This window comes from Microcaecilia unicolor, chromosome 4 (genome assembly GCF_901765095.1).
Source record: "Microcaecilia unicolor chromosome 4, aMicUni1.1, whole genome shotgun sequence".
Taxonomy (NCBI): Eukaryota; Metazoa; Chordata; class Amphibia; order Gymnophiona; family Siphonopidae; genus Microcaecilia; species Microcaecilia unicolor.
The window spans coordinates 46,517,931-46,536,579 of NC_044034.1; the positions used below are offsets into that span (position 1 = coordinate 46,517,931).

General features: G+C 42.8%; 1 protein-coding gene across 1 annotated transcript in view; it reads right to left on the reverse strand.

Moving 5' to 3' along the window:
- LOC115469587 (protein FAM76B-like) overlaps positions 1-6,734 on the reverse strand; it is a 62,259-nt gene extending 55,525 nt beyond the window's left edge. The window contains 3 exon segments of the mRNA XM_030202383.1: positions 5,085-5,122; positions 5,125-5,286; positions 6,711-6,734. Coding sequence (XP_030058243.1) covers positions 5,085-5,122; positions 5,125-5,286; positions 6,711-6,734 — 224 coding nt within the window.
- Positions 6,735-18,649: the final 11,915 nt, after the last annotated feature.

An 18,649-nucleotide genomic window follows, 5' to 3' on the forward strand; every position in this document is an offset into this window, starting at 1 on the left:
GCATAACAGAAATTGACCTACGAAGAACAACTAACTGAGAGTGCAGCTTGAACAGAACAAATCAGGTCCTGGAGGGTGGAGTTGGATTCAAACCCCAAACAGATTCTGCAGCACCGACTGCCCAAACCGACTGTCGCGTCTGGTATCCTGCTGGAGGCAGTAATGTGATGTGAATGTGTGGACAGATGACCACGTCGCAGCCTTGCAAATCTCTTCAATAGTGGCTGACTTCAAGTGGGCCACTGACGCTGCCATGGCTCTAACACTATGAGCAGTGACATGACCCTCAAGAGTCAGCCCAGCCTGGGCGTAAGTGAAGGAAATGCAATCTGCTAGCCAATTGGAGATGGTGCGTTTCCCGACAGCGACCCCTTTCCTATTGGGGTCGAAAGAAATAAACAATTGGGCGGACTGTCTGTGGGGCTGCGTCCGCTCCAGATAGAAGGCCAACGCTTGCTTGCAGTCCAATGTGTGCAACTGACGTTCAGCAGCAGGGGGTATGTGGTCTGGGAAAGAATGTTGGCAAGACAATTGACTGGTTAAGATGGAACTCCGACACCACCTTTGGCAGAAACTTAGAGTGAGTGCGGAGGACTACTCTGTTATGATGAAATTTGGTATACAGAGCATGAGATACAAGGGCCTGCAGCTCACTGACTCTACAAGCTGAAGTAACTGCCACTAAGAAAATGACCTTCCAGGTCAAGTACTTCAGATGGCAGGAATTCAGTGGCTCAAAAGGAGGTTTCATCAGCTGGGTGAGGACAACGTTGAGATCCCATGACACTGCAGGAGGCTTTGACAAAAGCAAGCCTCTCATGAATCGAACGACTAAAGGCTCTCCAGAGATGGCTTTACCCTCTACATGATAATGGTAAGCACTAATCGCACTAAGGTGATTCCTTATTGAGTTGGTCTTGAGGCCAGACTCTGATAAGTGCAGAAGGTATTCAAGCAGGTTCTGTGCAGGACAAGAGCGAGGTTCTAAGGCCTTGCTCTCGCAACAAACGACAAACCTCCTCCACTTAAAAAGTAACTTTTTTTAGTGGAATCCTTTCTAGAGGCAAGCAAGACGCGGGAGACACGCTCAGACAGACCAACGAAGCAAAGTCTACGCCCTCAACATCCAGGCCGTGAGAGCCAGAGACTGAAGGTTGGGGTGCAGAAGCGCTCCGTCGTTCTGCGCAGAATCGAAAAAAAACTGAGCGGGAACGGTCGCGCACGGGCGGGAAGACGGCCGCGCATGCGTGGTGGGCGTGCCCTGCGTGCAGGACTGCCCACGAAGTTTTTGTTCCGGTCGGAGGGGGCTGCTGTGGACATCTACCCAGTCGTGAGAACAAGCAGCCTACTTGTCCTCGGAGAAAAAAAAAAAAAAAATATATATATATATATATAATCATGATCTATGCATAGGAGCCAACTTTTCAAAATGGATTGAGGGTGCTGATTTTTTTTTTTTTTTTTTTAACAGGTGGTGCATTCCCCCCTCCCCATGTCCTTCCTCCCTCCCAGTTTCAGGGTCCCCCCTCCCTTCGAGTTCCAGGCCCTCTCCCTCTGAATTTTAAAAGTCATCTATCTTACCTCGTCGGGGTTAGGGCAGCAGCAGAGGTAAAAAGCATGCAGGCTCAGCTCGGCGCTTAGTTGTTTTCCCTTCTCTCTCAGCTCTGGTCCCACCCTCATTTCCTGTTTCCGCAAGGGCGGGGCCAGAGCTAAGAGAGAGAGAAGGGAAACAACTAAGAGCCAAGTCTGCATGCTTTTTACCGCTGCTGCTGCTGCCCTAACCCCGACGAGGTAAGATAGATGACTTTTAAAATTCGGAGGGAGGAGGCCTGGAACTCGAAGGGAGGGAGGGAACGAACTTCCAGTGGGTGAAATATTGGGGATGCTCGAGCACCCACAGCACCCACGGAGTCGGCGCCTATGGGTCTATGGACTTTTCATTTTGGAAGCCATCCTTTTTTAAATTCCGCTAACCACCTTTACCACATTCTCTGGCAACAAATTTCAGAGTTTAATTTTTTTTTTTGTTACATTTGTACCCCGCGCTTTCCCACTTATGGCAGGCTCAATGTGGCTTACATGGGGCAATGGAGGGTTAAGTGACTTGCCCAGTTACATGTTGAGTGAAGAAAAATTTTTGTAGCTTCATTGCATGCCCCCTAGTCCTAGAATTTTTGGAAAGACTAAACAAATGGTTCAAGTCTACCCATTCCATTCCACTCTATTTTAGACCTGTATATCTCCCCTCGGCCATCTTTTCTCCAAGTTGAACAGCCCTAGCCGCTTCAGTCTTTCCTCATAGGGAAGTCGTCCCATCCCCTTTATCATTTTCATCGCCCTTCTCTGTAGCTTTTCTAATTCCACTGTCGCCGTTTACCTTCCCCCCCTTTTTTTCCCCTCTCTCTTTTTCTGGATTCTCAGGATGTCATAAGAACACCTTCTGAATTAGTTTACTAACTTCTTTGTTGTGGAAAGGGTACTAGGGGAGAGGTGGGTGTCGAATGGGGGGGGGGGGGGGGGCTAATGGTTATAAGAAGTATAGATGGAAAAATGGATGACTGTTCTGCGATGTTTATCTGTAATTTTTATGTGCTTGTCATCAATAAACAAAATGTAAACATAAAATTCAATCTCGCTTTAATGGAGAGTAAATGAAGTCTTATTAAATAAGGGCTGGTTCTATCATACTTTGAGCACCCCAAAACATTCTGTAAAACCTGTAGGGGAGAAAGTTGGTAACCTGGTATTCGAATTACAATAACCAAGTAGAAACAAAATTATTGTCTGTACAACCAAGTGCAGGTATTATACATTAAGGTAACCTAACAAAGTTGTCATATTAGATTTGTTAACTGGGGAAAAATAGTGTCTTCCGCATACAAATAAGTAATCTGAAAATTGCAGAGATACTGTCCTAATGATCGCATATAACATTAAATAGGACAAGGTACAATGGTGATTCCCTGTGGTGTATAGCCTCCATCCTGTAAAGATTTTTTTTTTTGCATATTTTGATTATTTCTGAAAAACTTCAAACCAATTTAATACTTTTCCCATTACTCCTATTGCTCTCAATTCTGTCAATAGAATATTATGGTTAACAAGGTTGAATGCCGCTGTTAAATCCAACTGCATAACAAAACCTTGCTGTCACCTGTCTAATTGAATTCCCAAACCTCTAACTAATGTCATAATTTTCTGTGCTATACTGCAATTTAAAACCGGATTGAGTATTCTCCAAGAAGACAAACCTCTTCATGTTTTTATGTTATCTTTGCAACTATAGCTTTTACATAAACACACTATATAGAGTGGCCCACTGTACTTCACTGGGGCTTTTCCCATTCCCCCTCAAGAAAACAAAACAAAACAAAAAAAAAAACCCCAGTGATCAGAAAATTTAGGTCTATTTTCTAGCAGAGAAAGCCTTTAAGGCAGTGATACCCAAACCTGTCCTGGGGGAATCCTAGCCAGTCAGGTTTTCAGAATATCCATAATGAATATGAATATATCAATTTGTATACCAAGGAGGCAGTGTATGCAAGTCAATCTTGGATCCTGAACCCTTGACTGGCTTGGGTGCCCCCAGGACAAGTTTGAGAATCACTGCTTTAAGACTAGACTCCTGTCCTTATATCAGCATAGCTACTCTCAAACCTCACATGCAAAGAAAGAGCATATTATACCTGCAGCAGGTCTGAAAGCTGTTAGCCTAGGAAAAGCATTTTGACACACAAGGCTACTTGAAAGGCAGCAAAATCTGGAACACAGGACACCTGTTTACTTTGTTACAGAACCTATAACCCTACCTTCCCCTCCTGCCACTCCCTTCCCCATCCCCCTCCAGCACCCAAGCAATTCATCTGCCATACTGAGCTGTGCCACCCCCTCTGCCTGCTTCTCTCTCAAATGAAGACCTGTAAACTATCAAGACCCACCAACTCAATACAATTCTGACTTCCAAAGGGAAGCAGGAAGAGGACGTGGCAGCATTTTCTTTATTTTGAATTTAGCTCACACCTTTTCAGTAGTAGTTCAAGGCAAGTTACATTCAGGTATTGTGGGTATTTCTTTGTCCCCAGAGAGTTTACCCTCTCACTTTGTACCCAAAGTAATGGAGGGCTAAGTGACTCCAAGATTATAAGGGTCAGCAGTGAGATTTGAACCAGGCTTCCTGCCTTAACCATTAGGCTACGCCTCCACTCTGAAAAGCACATCTTGACTTCAACTGCCTGCCAGAACAAACTTTGCAAACAGGAGCAAAAAGTTTTTGACCGCTCTTCTCTGTGCCAATGGCACAAATTTCATATCACACCTGTTCAGGATGCGCCAGTGGGGAAACTCGGGTCTAGGGAGACATCAAGTGATACTCAAAATGAACACAAACATTGGGAGAACAGAGAAGGAACACAGCCAAAATAATGTATTCCCACAGGCTGTACAAAATATGGGCGTGGCATCTTAATACCAATGGCATGCCCACCTCAACTCTGTGCATGTAACTGCCTTCCCTGCTACCGCATACTTCTTCACCAGGTTTACTCTCACATTTTACCCTGAACCAATGAAGAGCACAGCCAATCACTGGAAATCCAAAGGGGCAAAGAAAGAGCTCATACAGCCCATTTGGAGACATTGCTCCCAAGACAATACTTTCTCCTATTTGACTGCTGAAACAGGGTTACAAACACAACCTATTTCTAGTTCATTTTACTTTGAAATTAACACTGTACTAGAACGTCTAAAAATTGTATTAGCTACCCAAATTAGAAATAAGGGGTGAAAATATTTTAGAGGTACATCAAGTCATTTAACCTCCCCCTCCCCCAGCTGAGTTTTTGAGCCTTTCCTGTCAGAAGATTATTGTGAGGTATGTTAACCCATGCTTTCCTGTACTTCATTCTTAATTTAATTTCAGTGTCAATCAAATAAAAGGAAAACCCTAACACAACTTACCCTACTGAAGTGTGCAATCTGGTTGATTCTTTGTACCACCAAGATAAACATTTCAATACATTTCAATAAGAATTAAGCAAAATGTGTATGTTTAACCTATTACAATTATTCCAGAGATAAGCCCTTACTTGTGATGACCGCTGCTGTGACGGTGGTGGTGGTGATGTGGTGGTGGTGGTGGTGCTTAGAATGAGGCTGGTCTTTTTCAGTCAATGATGAGGAGGAAGAGTTAGAATGGGAAGGCCCCAGACTCTTCCTTTGTTCCTTTGTCTTCTGCAGTACTCGTTTGTAGGACAGCGTGCACAACCAGCACAACAATTTCCCGTCAACCTTTTAGGAAACAGCATACAGTGCTTACCTAGGACTCATGAGCATGGCAAAAGATGTCTCTTCTTAACTCTGAAACGCGAAGTTTAAAGTCATAGAAAGATATTTGCTAACCAGATTACTGGTTTGAATATTTCTTAGTTTGATTAAAAATCCTCACATACTGTTTAGAAGGCAGTAAAGAAATTTCAGTCATTCACCTGGTTTCTGTGACCAAAAAAAAATAAACAAAAACAGCAACATATGTAAATTACTAAGCAATCAATGTATCTGTAGTTCAAGAAGCACCTTTAACCTGTGACTCTAAAACTCAAAATTACACAAGAATGTGCTCAAAAAATGGAGAAAAACCCTCAAAAACCTGGGACTGGCAGTCGCAGGTTTTGGGGCGGAGTTACAGTTATTTTAAGTAACACTCGCCCAAGTTCTATCATCGGGTAAAAACTCCAATCAAATAAAGTGTGGTCCTGTATTCTTAATGATAATACTCTTACAGCGTGAAAATAAATGAATTAAACACTCTCTTACCCGATGATAGAACTTGGGCGAGTGTTACTTAAAATAACTGTAACTCCGCCCCAAAACCTGCGACTGCCAGTCCCAGGTTTTTGAGGGTTTTTCTCCATTTTTTGAGCACATTCTTGTGTAATTTTGAGTTTTAGAGTCACAGTGCATATTTTTGTAATCCTTACGAATTCTAGACTCTAAACAGTACTGCAATACGTTTTTTCGAAGCACCTTTAACCCCCTGCTGTGATTACAACAGACAAAATCTACCTATATTGAAGTCTTGTTCGGTAACATTCCAGTTTTACAGAGAACTTCAATATATATATCTATCTTAGAGAAGCTGTATTTTTACAATTACACTAACATTTAAGACTTTTTGTGTACTCTATAGTTTTTGTAAGTTAGTTATAAATAACTGGCAGAGATATCTGCAGGCATCTCTACTTCAAAGGGAAGCAATCCCCATCCAGTATTCAGCTCTCAGCAATCACTACTGGAGTTCAGTGAATAAAATGTGAACCACTAAGCGAAAAGGTACCAAAAGTGGGGTTACTTTTTTTTTTTTTTTTAATTGATAAATGTTTCTCATTTTTCAAAGACGTAATCAGTTTATACCAAAGGCTGAAATTCAACAGGATTATAAGATTGGTATCCCTCTATTTTGTGGTATAAATAAGTTAGCTACTCATCCCACTTTTTGTACCTTTTTGCTCAGTGGGTCACAAATGAATATAAAGTACTGGCACTTAGTATTCATTGTGTGAAGAAGAAAAGAGCCTCTCCTGCTCTCACTAGACTTTATGGTGGGTTTGGAGTGAAGGACTTTTCCTCAGCAACTGAATATTTGTACTTTTATGTTGGAGAATAGGGAGGCAAGGCAAAACAAGACTAAAAGCATTTGACCCAACAAAACATACAGTTAGCAGTGATACCGAGTCCATATCTAGGCACCATAATTTATATACTCAATTCTAGGCAAATAGCACGCATATATATATATATATATATATATATATATATATATATATATAAGGCTTTCTACCAAACCAAATTATGCCTTTTTGCTTGCTTAAGAGCCACCTAACTTTAAAACATAAGTCTTCTGTGGCACTAAATATTTACTTGCAAATTCCAAAGGTGGTGGTGGTGACATTCTTCTGGTGCTAATACTGAAAATGGTCTCCCACAGTTTAACAGAACACCCTTTTCTGCAGAAATAATCATTTGCACTTGGTTGGGTCAGTTTTGAGTTAACATGAAAAAACAAAAAAAAAAGTGTTTCGTATTCTTGTTTTTGTACAACTCGGGACTCCTGGAACAACAGTACCTAAAATAAAAGGCATTTCCTATTATCCCCTCACACTTTCCCAAAAGGAATATGAAACTGGGCTTCAATACCCATCCTAGAACTTTCAGTCCTGTTCAATAACGCTAATGTCATTTTTAAGGCCTTTTAAACCAGTTTATGTCTATATCACATGGCAAGTTTATATATATATATATATATATAAAACTTTTGGCTGAAAAACCACGCACTGCACAATTCACAAAGCTAAATCAAAAATACATTTTAAAACCATTAGCTAAAAACCTGGAATCAGTCTTTTGCATCCCTAGAAACAAAATGTAACCACCTTTCAAAAAAGAGCCAAAGACTGGTTATTTTTAGAAGCCTTTAAAGAATTGAATAGGGGGATTAATTACTGATTAGAAAATTAGAAAACACCCGTAATTATCGCTAGGTTTTCCTCAGAGTGTGTATGTGAGAGAGACTGGGTGCGAGTGTGTGAGAGAGAGAGAGACTGGGTGCGAGTGTGTGAGAGAGAGAGAGCTGGGTGCGAGTGTGTGTGAGAGAGAGAGACTGGGTGCAAGTGTGACAGAGAGAGAGACTGGGTGCGAGTGTGTGAGAGAGAGAGTGTGTGTGAGAATGAGAGTGTGTGCAAGTGTGTATGTGAGACACAGTGTGAGAGTGTGTTTCACACAGATAGTGTATGCGAGAGAGAGTGTGTGAGACACAGACTCTCTGTGAGACTGAGTGTATGAGACCAAGAGAGTGTGTGAGTGACTGTGTGACATTGCGAGTGAATATGATACAGTGTGTGTGTGTGAGAGAGAGAGTGTGTGTGTGACAGAGATACCTCCCCCCTCCCTCTCTCTGGTTGTCAGCCCCCCCTCTCTCTCTGGTGTCTGAGCATTACTGTGCAGGACGCTGAGCTCTGGCTGTGCTTCAAGGAACCGACCAATCCTATTTAATAGAATGCACCTCCAACATTCTGAAGCCGAGAAACATCGTGTGGTTGGTCACTTCTGCTTGTGACAAACCCAGAAGTATGTGATGTCAATTCAGGAGATGGATACAGAGAGCAGGAATGCCTCAGCCATGCAGTCAGCTTCAGAATGTTGGAGGTGCATTTTATTATATAGGATAAGACACTCAATACACAAATACCTCCACCCTTATCAATAAGGACTAATAAGACGACAACCATGGAAGGAGAAATGCCTCAGAATTTACAGCTCTCCAAATTTAACAGTATCTGTGATTTCTCTCAATGGAGGGGGCTCCTAATCTTTCAGTATAGGTCTGGAGTTAGAATTTACAGCAGCACTTTAACAGTGCTCTGATTAGGTTCAGCATTGGCTAAAATACCTTCTATAGCAAAAGCTTCTGATTTTGAAAGTGTGTTAAATTTTTATCAAAATCCTAGATTTTTAAATATTTACCAAAATTTGTTTCACAAAGGTTTCACAGTTGCAAGGAGACTTATCTTTTAAAATAAATCTGACGGAGTCTTGAAAAGTGATCAAATTCACTCAAATTGGAATCAGCTCAGTTAACAGTAGATTTAAATCAGATTACCAGCACTAGAAATAATTAGTTGTTGATTTTCTGATTTAAGGGTTTATTATTTAGAATTTAACCAATTTTAAAACTTCAGTTCCTTGTCATTCCACCAGACCAGTCTTTCTGTGGTTCTGCTAGCAGGTGGAGAATGGACTACTGAACTGTCATGTCACCTAAGAATCCTGTGCAACCCTCTGGTGAGTCAGTATTTCTCAGTCTTTAGCAGATGGTAGGCTTCCTGTGCCACTTCTGGTGATCCAATAGAACTACTTCCATTTCCTTATGCCATCATGTACAAAAGCAGCAGCAGCCTTGCTGGACTTCCTGACTTTCTTAAAAAAAAAAAGATAGGGGTGTAACACCTGTAGGTCCCTCCCAGACTAACACTTTTTCTTAAGAGGATAAGTTTTTTTGTTCCTCTGATCTTCCCCTTGGGGGGAGGGGGGGAACCCTTAAGTGCTGTTCAAGACAAATTGACTAGCAGCTGCTCCTATTAATGCTTCTTTGACCTTGAAGACTTGTTTTTGACTATTGGTTTTCTCTGTCAGACTAACCTCCATGCATGGTGTCTGGTGTGCTTTCGCTAGGCAACCCGCAGGATAAAAACAAACACAGTTTGTAGGGCGCAAAGGTCAGCTACCACATTGGTGAGGAGAAAACTGTGGTTTCCTTTCCTTTCGGTGCTGAAGAATGGTCGGACAGACAGCGTTCTGGTTCTTTTGGCCAAGCACAGGTGGCAGTTAATGTGTCTGAAATGGAGGCAAATCAAATTTACTGCCTGAGATGAGCTTCCTAGGGTGTCTCCATCCACACTGGCAGGGACGGATCCTTCTCTTGTAGGCAGAGTGCAGGACTTGGGCTCTGCTCATAACTTCTGCCTAAATTTATTCCTTGTTGCACAGAGCCTTTATATAAGCACAGATTTACCCTCTACTTCTTTTGCTTTACCTAATGTCCTTGGCTTCTTCTCCTAATATAGCTGTTAAGTGGACCAGATTGGAAAGTACTACTACTAATCATTTCTATAGCGCTACTAGATGTATGGAGCGCTGTACATATCATATGCAGATATTTTCTCTATCCCTAGAGGATACGTTTTTGTACCTGGGGCAATGGAGGGTTAAGTGACTTGCCAAGGTCACAAGGAGCTGCGGTGGGAATTGAACACAGGTTGCCAGGATCAAAGCCCACTGCACTAACCAACCATTGGCCTACTCCTCCATTCAAATGCACTTGATATTTGTTATTACTACTATTTATTTAGATCTTGCTCACACCTTTTCAGTGGTAGCTCAAGGTGAACTACATTCAAGTAGTCTGGGTATTTCCCTGTACCTGGAGGGCTCACAATCTAAGTTTGTACCTGAGGCAATGCAGGGTTAAGTGACCTGCCCAAGATCACAAGGAGCAGCAGTGGGATTTGAACCAGTCACCTCTAGATGTCAAGACCAGCGCTCTAACCACTAGGCCACTCCTCCAAGGGTAGAACAGGATAGATAAAGACTTTCTATAATCCCTAGAGCGGAGGAGGAGCTAGATTTTAATTAGAGCAGCAGTTTGGGATAGGAGAAAGACATCCTCTCTGAAGTGGATGAAATTCCACTGGAAGAGGATTTATTTACGATATTTGTAAGTTGTACTATCAACATATTCTAGGCAGTACAAAGCCTACATACATAAAACCACATCATTTAGAATATGTTCAGAAAATATTTGATAAAACAATATAATCAGAAAACATAGGCTTGTGTAAATAGAATACCCTTAAGCTGTTTTCTGAACTGTAAAACTGAGCTTATACTTTTAATTTCATAAGGAAGAGTATCCCAAAGACGAGCCTCTTCAACCTGTACCATTCTGGAATGGTAAGTTTCAAGTCTAACATGTCTGAAACTAGGAAAATCCAATTTGTCAATCAATCTCAAACTATGACTTGGACGATATATTCTCAGTGAAGTTGCAAAGGCTAATGGTACATCATTAATCAGTGCCTTGTGTATTAAGAACAATACTTTAAACTGAACACCAGAACATACTGGGTGTCATGGTCTATACATTTGGTAAGGAGGACTTAGCTTCTTTAACTTCCCTGGTTTTGTCCACTCTTAAGATTTTGGTAGATAAGCCTAATTCTGGGTTCCAAAGACTCTTTTGTTGGTATCAGAAATGTTTCCAAGGTGTTCCCTACCTCTTAAAGTGATAAGATATCTGTAGAATAGGAGGTCCAGATGCCAGTTTTGTGTTAATTGGTCTACAGCAAGGCTTTACCCGGTAGCATCTTAGCAATCTGAAGGATTAATGCTGCATAAGGTAGATGTGGTGGTTTATAAAGGGAGTTGGGAAGAAGTTGGACAAGGTTATTAGGCACATGATTGTAGCACAAGACTAGGGGCCACTCAATGAAATTACTTTTAACACAAATAGGAGGAGTCACGTGATGCTAGGCAGCGGGTAGGACGCCGCAGGATAGAGCTCCGAGGCCCCTGTAGTAAAATCTACCCCTGACAGCACGAGAAGCGATTTTTGAAACCCAAATACAGCATAAACAGGTTTGGAACAGCGGAGCGGTCCAAACAGAGACAATCAATTATAAGCATGATGGCCTCCAAAGCGCAGAGGAAAGAAGGCACACGAGGGTGAGCAGGGGACAGCAAGATGGTGGACACCGGCCCGGCAGAAACTGTGAGCTCTGTCTGGGCAGCGGAAATTGCAGCGGAGGTCTCGCAGTTGCTGGAGAGCTCTGTAGATTTAAAGTTACAAAAAATTGCGGAGAAACTGGACACAATGGATGGCAAACTGGAGGGGTTACGCACCGATATGGTGGGATTTCAGCAAAGACTGTCTGAGGTTGAAGATCGTTGCACACAGCAGGCAGGCCAGAACGAGGAATGGCGGAAGAAGTTTGTACAGATGGAACAGAAATTAGAGGATTTAGAGAACAGGGCGAGGAGGAATAATCTTCGGCTGGTTGGACTCCCTGAGTCCCTGAGAGAGGTCGAGCGCCCGAGGGTTGTAATATGCAAAATTCTTAATTACACCCATAAGCAGGAAATACTGCGTGCCTGGAGACAGATTGGCAAAGTGATATATGAAACGCATAATATTTTATGTTTCCAGGACTTCTCTGCAGCAGTGGCGCTGCAGCGAAAACAGTATGGGGAAGCATGCTCGGAGTTATTCAAGAAGAGAGCTCGATTTGCTTTACTATATCCAGCAAGGCTACGGGTGCAGCAGGATGGTAAGCCCAGATTTTTCAACTCACCGACCGAAGCTCTGCAGTATGCTAAACAGCTGACTGGCAGTTCAGAGGCTGAAGCGGGAGAGAGGGCACACAGACCGAGCTGAAGCTGCGAAGATTGAGAGCAACTAGTTTGGAGCGGATCGAGAAGCACAGGAATGCAAGAGGAATTCATTTGAATGTTAAAAGGACAGGGCAAGAAGCTGGCCCCTCGCTATAAGAGTATGTAGCATGGGAACATTCATCTTACTGAGGGGGGGGCCTGATGTTGAAACTGTAAGCACATGCATATTGTTGACTGTTGGGGCAGGCATGTGTAAGTTTATGGTTGGTTTATAGAGATAGCATAGCAACGATTTGTTGTAGTAGTTCTGAGGAGATGGGGTTTCTACTAAGTTCAGCCCATAGTTGTGCTGTGAGGGAGGGGGTGGGGCAGAGCCGTGACTAGTTCTCTAGAGAGAACACAGAGAGGAGGTTTAGGGGGAGGGGTCAGAGAGGGAGGAGGGGAGGGGATGGAAGAACTGGGAAGGGGGAGGGGGGAGGGGTTGAGAGGAGGGGGGATGTTGGGTTTGGTTTGTTGTTTGTTTTTTCTTGGTTGTTGCTCTTCTTCCTAATCTTCAGGAAAATCATTTGGTGGCAGAAACAGTACGGTGGGGATCGGGGAGGGCACCCAAGGGCTGGGGGGTGCACTCTCAAGAGTGTATAGAAGTTGGATTTGCAGTGTAATAGATGGGATTGGTGGGGCTCTTTAAATTAATATCTTGGAATGGGGGGGGGTCTCATCGCCCATAAAGCGGAAAAAAATTTTGCAGGCATTGAACCGGCATAAAGCGGACATTGCATTCTTGCAGGAGACGCACTTGACTGCCATGGAGCATGATAAATTTCACCAAGGTTGGGTGGGAGGAGTGGTGGGTTCCCCAGCTTGTAACAAAAAGGCAGGGGTAGTAATACTTTTTCGTAAGGGATTGCAGCCGTCCATTAAATTGATCAAGAGGAGTACAGAGGGCAGATACGTATTAGTCGAGGTGGAGTTGGGGGGACTTACCTATATTCTCTGCAATGTCTACGCGCCTAATGTATATGATAAAAAATTTTACAGGGAGCTTTTCGCATTGTTGTCCTCATACCAAGGGGGTAATATTATTTTAGGAGGTGACTTCAATACAGTGTTTGATCCATTGGTGGATAAGAGCAGTGGGTTGGGACAGGGGCAACGACACTATGAGAGAGGTCTGCCTTTTTTGTGTTCCACCTTGGACTTGGTGGATGTTTGGAGAGTCTTGCATCCTACAAGTAGGGATTATACCCATCTATCAAGGGCACATTCTTCCATGTCCCGTATTGATTACCTCTTTCTCTCTAAGGCTTTATTCTCAAAGGTGGTAGAGGCAGAAATCGGACCTTGTGAGATCTCAGATCACTCTCTCCTATGGGTGATGTTGGAAAGAGTAGGGGGGGTAGGAAAGGGAGGAGGTTGGCGATTTCCACTGGAGCTCTATAGAGATACGAAGTTTCAGGAATTCTTGGGAGGAAAATGGAGAGAATTTGCGGATCATAATAAGGCACATGAGGAACAGGCTAGTTTATACTGGGAGACTGCAAAGACAGTGATGAGAGGAGAGATCATTGCCTACAAGGCGTGGGTCAAGAAAAGACGGGATGCAGAGATCATCCGTTTGGAGCGGGAGGTAAGGACTCAGAGGATAAAGTTTGGAGGGGACCCGACAGGAGAGCAGAAGCTAGCTTATCTGGCATCCCAGAGAGAATTAAATGAATTGCTGCATGAGAGAGTACAGAAATCACAACAATACTATAAACATCAGCTTTTCATGTATGGAAATAAGGCAGGGACTTTGCTGGGGCGTTTAATCCGAGGAAAGAAAGGGCCATCTGGAATTCTGCAGGTGAAAGGGCAGGGGGGCACCATGCTGAGGTCTCCGCAGGAAATAGTGGCGGGATTCCAGAGGTTCTACGCAGAGTTATATCAGGAACAGACGGAGTTGATGTCGGATAGCATGTTATATCTGGACAATATGGAAATCCCGAGGATCTCCCCGCTCAGGCAAAGTTTCTGAATGCGCCCATTGTAGAAGGTGAATTAATGTTGGCGTTGCAGCAGAGTGACATGCACAAGGCGCCAGGCCCTGATGGATATGGAACAGCGTTTTATAAGATGTTACGGGAGCAGGTGACACCTCCTTTGTTGAAACTGTTTAACTCCTTGGCCAGGTCAGAACCGGCGCTTGATGCCTTTAATACAGCGAAAATAATTGTACTAGCAAAGCCAGGGAAAAACCCAGAGGAGATGGGGTCTTATAGACCAATCTCGCTGTTGAACTGCGACACCAAATTGTATGCGAAAATTCTGGCAAATAGACTGGCAAGGGTGCTCCCAGATATCATAGCATCGCCACAGGTTGGTTTCGTGAGGGGGCGTTCAGTGGTAAGTAATGTGAGGGCTCTCATAGCTTCGTTGGAAAGGGTGGGGGAGCAGAAAACGCCTTCTCTGCTGGTCAGTTTTGACGCAGAGAAGGCGTTTGATCGAGTTGCATGGCGGTTTATGTTTGCGGTTTTGCAGAAGATAGGTGTTGAGGGGTTTTTCAGAGATGCAGTGGGGGCCCTTTATTTGAATCCGCAGGCCTACATGTGGATCAATGGAGAAAGGTCCCAAGTATTTCCGATAAGGCGGGGCACGCGACAGGGGTGTCCTTTATCCCCGTTGTTGTTCGTCCTTACGTTGGACCCCTTGATTAGAGAGATAGAGTCTCACCCTGAAGTGAAGGGAGTGGGTTGGGGATCCTCTACGTTCAAGGTTTCGGCTTTTGCGGACGACATATTGGTACACCTTACTGATCCCAAGAGATCCCTGGAGGCTCTGATGGAATTATTCCAAGAATATGGGGACTACACTGGTTTTAAAATAAATGTCTCTAAATCCCTGGCTCTTACGGCCTCAGATACAGTGAAACGTGAATGGGGGGAATTCTTTCCCTTAAAATGGGCACAGCAACATTTTACCTATTTGGGGGTGCAGGTGACTCTGCAGACTGCAGATTTTTATCATTTAAATCTTACCAGGTTGTTGGAAAACATGCGAGAGCGGTTGAGAAAGTGGGCAGTATTGCCGCTTACGCTTCATGGGCGGGTACAACTGTTCCGAATGGTGGAGTTCCCCAGATGGCTGTATACGCTTCAGGTGTTGCCATTACGTTTTAGTGCAGACATGCGGCAATTTTATAAACATCTGCGAATTTTCATTTGGGGGGGAAAGAAGCCTAAGCTCCCCATGGGCTTATTGTTAGGATCTTGGAGAGTGGGAGGTATGGGGGTCCCGGATATTAAGCGCTATAATCAAGCGTGTCTATTGCGGCACTTAGGGGATTGGTTATTAGATCGGCAGGACTACACGAACAGGAAATTAGAAAAGGATTTTTTCCATCCGTATCATCTGTATTTTTTGTTACATGGTCCAAAGCGAATGGTGCCAGCTACATTTAAGGACAGTTTATTGTTAGGGCCCTTGAGGGCGGTCTGGAGTGATCTCACTGGATATTGGGGCTTGTCGTCGGAGGTTACGGATCTTTTGCCATTGCAGGGGAACCCATTATTTTCACCTGGCTCAGAGAATCCAGTATTTCGTAGCTGGGCCTCATTGGGAATCACACGGTTGGAACACGTGTTGGGGTTGAGGGGAGGATTACTGAGTTTAGGTGCTTTGGGAGTGGGGATAGATCTCAGACACGAATTTGCTTACCAACAATTGGCACATTATGTTAGGACCCTCAATCAAGATCAGTTGAATAGTGGACATGGGAGGAAGTTTAGAGAGTTCTTTAAGGCAGTGCCAGGGGACCGACTCACTATTTCGGGTATATATAGGATTCTATGGGAGGTAGGGCCTGACAAAGATGTGAGGGCAGTCGAGGCGCATTGGGCGCGAGATCTGCAGAGATCCAACTTGGAATTAGATTACAGGAAATTAGTGTCCCGTATTCCGGCGGTATCAGTCAATGCTAATCTTAGAGAATGCCAATATAGAATTTTGTACAGAGCTTATATGTCTAAAGTGCAGGTATTTAAGATGGGGGGGGTGTCAGACCCTCTTTGCTCCAAGTGCAGGCGGAAGGAGGGGACATTCTTTCATTGTCTCTGGGACTGTCCTTTAATACAAGCCTACTGGAAGAAGATTTTTAAGTATTTAGAAGGGTTGTTGAAATCTAGGATTCCTCTTTCTTCATCAGGGATCTTATTGGACAAATTTGAACTATTTGGTTTCCAAAAGAGAGGCAATAGCCAATTCATACGTAAAGCTTGCACTTTGGGGAAGAAGTTGATCATGAATAGGTGGTTGAGTGCGGATCCCCCTGATTTTTGGTACTGGAGAAATCAGCTACATGATCTTTTGCTGCATGAGCGGGGGCGGTGGGACCCTCTCCGAAGACAAGAGTGGGATTTTTGAGAATCTGGCGACCTTATATACAATCTTTGTCTGTTCGGGCGCGTAGTTTAGTATTAAATGGTATGTGAGGGGGGGAGAGGGAGCGGATTAGGAGGAAGAGTGGGGTTTTTTTTTTTTTCTTTCTTTTCCCTTTTCTTTTCTCCTTTGGGAAGGGGGGGGGGGTTGGATAGAAGTAAGGAGAGGGGGGGAGAGGGAGTTTAGATGGTGGGATAGGATACCTGGTTAGGAAATTCAGTTCTTGGTTCCCAGACTTATATGGGTGGGCTCGATATTCTAAGAAGCAATAGTAATATCAACATTGTATAATATGAGATTCTAATTGAAATTAATATTTTAGGTAATCATTTTACAAAATATGCATCCATGTGGGCTCTGGAGATACTGATTTGAGAGAGGGGGAGGAGAGAATCCTACAAGGCATTGATGAAACACGCCTTGATTACTCACATGAGAAGGCTAAGTTGTTAAACTAATTGCTTGTAGAATTTTAGAAGCTATGTTAGTCGAGTCATGTTGTTAATAGGATTTCTTTTTCTCCTCATTTAATAATACAAATGTAAGTCTATTGGTTATGGCACAATGTCGGGAGGGGAGGGAGGGAGAAAATGATAAAATATTGATGATACAGTTCTGGATATGTATATAAGTATGCTGTCTTATTTCAAATGTCATATTTCATGGTTAAATTATATAATCTTGAATCATCAATAAAAACTGTTAAAAACTAACACAAATAGGAGGAAATATTTATCACACAAAGAATAGTTCAGTTCTATAACTCGCTGCCAGAGGTAGTAATAGCAGTTAACTTATCTGAGTTAAAAAAGGTTTGGACAAGTTCCTGGAGAAAAAGTCCATATTCCGCTACTGAGATAGAAATGGGGTCACTGCTTGTTCTGGGTTTCGTAGCATGGAATGCTGCTGCTATTTGGGTTTCTGCAGGTTCTTGTGATCTGGATAGGCCTCTGCTGGAAGTAGGATATTGGGCTAGAGGATATTGGTCTGATACAGAATGACTATGTTATGTTCTTAAAAATGTTGCATTGCAGTGGTGTGGAAGATGAATGCACCAACTTTTTAGGACTGGAGGTCTCAGTTAAGAGATGTCTATCAGATGGAGAAACTGACTGTCCATTTGAATTCTAAGGAATTAGTGAAGGGCGTGAGCTATTATGGAACAAGTTTGGGGTGGGGGGGGAGCAGGACCATGTACTATATTGTGAACTATGTTTGTTGGGTAGTAGTAATGATGTGGGGCGTTTGCGTAAAATTTTAGTAACTAATTTAAAATATCTCTATGGCATAAATGCACAGGTGGTTGGTCTCTCAATTGAAAGAAAGCTCTGGAATGAGGAAGAATTGGATAAATGTAAAAGGTTACTTGTAAATCTGTCCTCTATGGAAATACTTCTTTATAGAAAAAGTGGCGGTTGCGTGGAATGGCATCCCAGTGGAAATAATGGAGACAATCGGAATTCAAGAAAGTATGGGACAAACATAGTATAGATTAGTAGATGTATGGATCGTCCGACTAGATAGGCCATATAGACTTCATCTGCCGTCATTTTAAACGTTTCTATTAGATTACTCCAAAATCTGCATGCCAGCACAAAACTGGTTAAAAGATTCCATATATTATCAAAAAGCAATAGCATCTCTAAGTTTCTCCATGGAGATTGTACCACAATATGCTGAAAACGTTCCAACCAAAAAGAGGGTGACTCACTTCCAGAATCTGGCCATAACCATCTTGAGATTAATAGCAAAACTGTTGGCCTACATCTCATATTTTCATTTAATAGCCGGGTTATTACACCCCAAGTGAAACCTACTCATATCAAGGGAGATCTCAAAGTGTGAGATTTTGGAGCTGTACAAAAGGTTATAGGGATTTTATTTATTCATGACATTTACCCTACCTTAGCCCAAATAGACTCAAGTTCAATGTACAAACAAGCAATAAATTGAATAAAACATATAATGTACAGAAATAACACAAACTACAATAATTTCAAGAAGCAAATACATGTGCAGTAAGTAACCAGGGATTTAGATTATCTCAAGGACAAACAAAAAATTAAGGGTGGATAGTAAGAGCATAATTAGGCATGACTGGGTGGGAAACGAAATTAAGAAAAGGGTGGGGTAAAATTCAAATAAGAGTTCTTTGTATTCAGAAAGGCCAGACTGAAGAAATGTGTTTTTAGAAGACTTCTAAAAGTTAGGTATCATCTGTAAACTTAATTGATTTAGGAAGAGAATTCCAAATTTTGGTGCCTTGATAGGAAAAATTAGCAGAGTGAATGTTTTA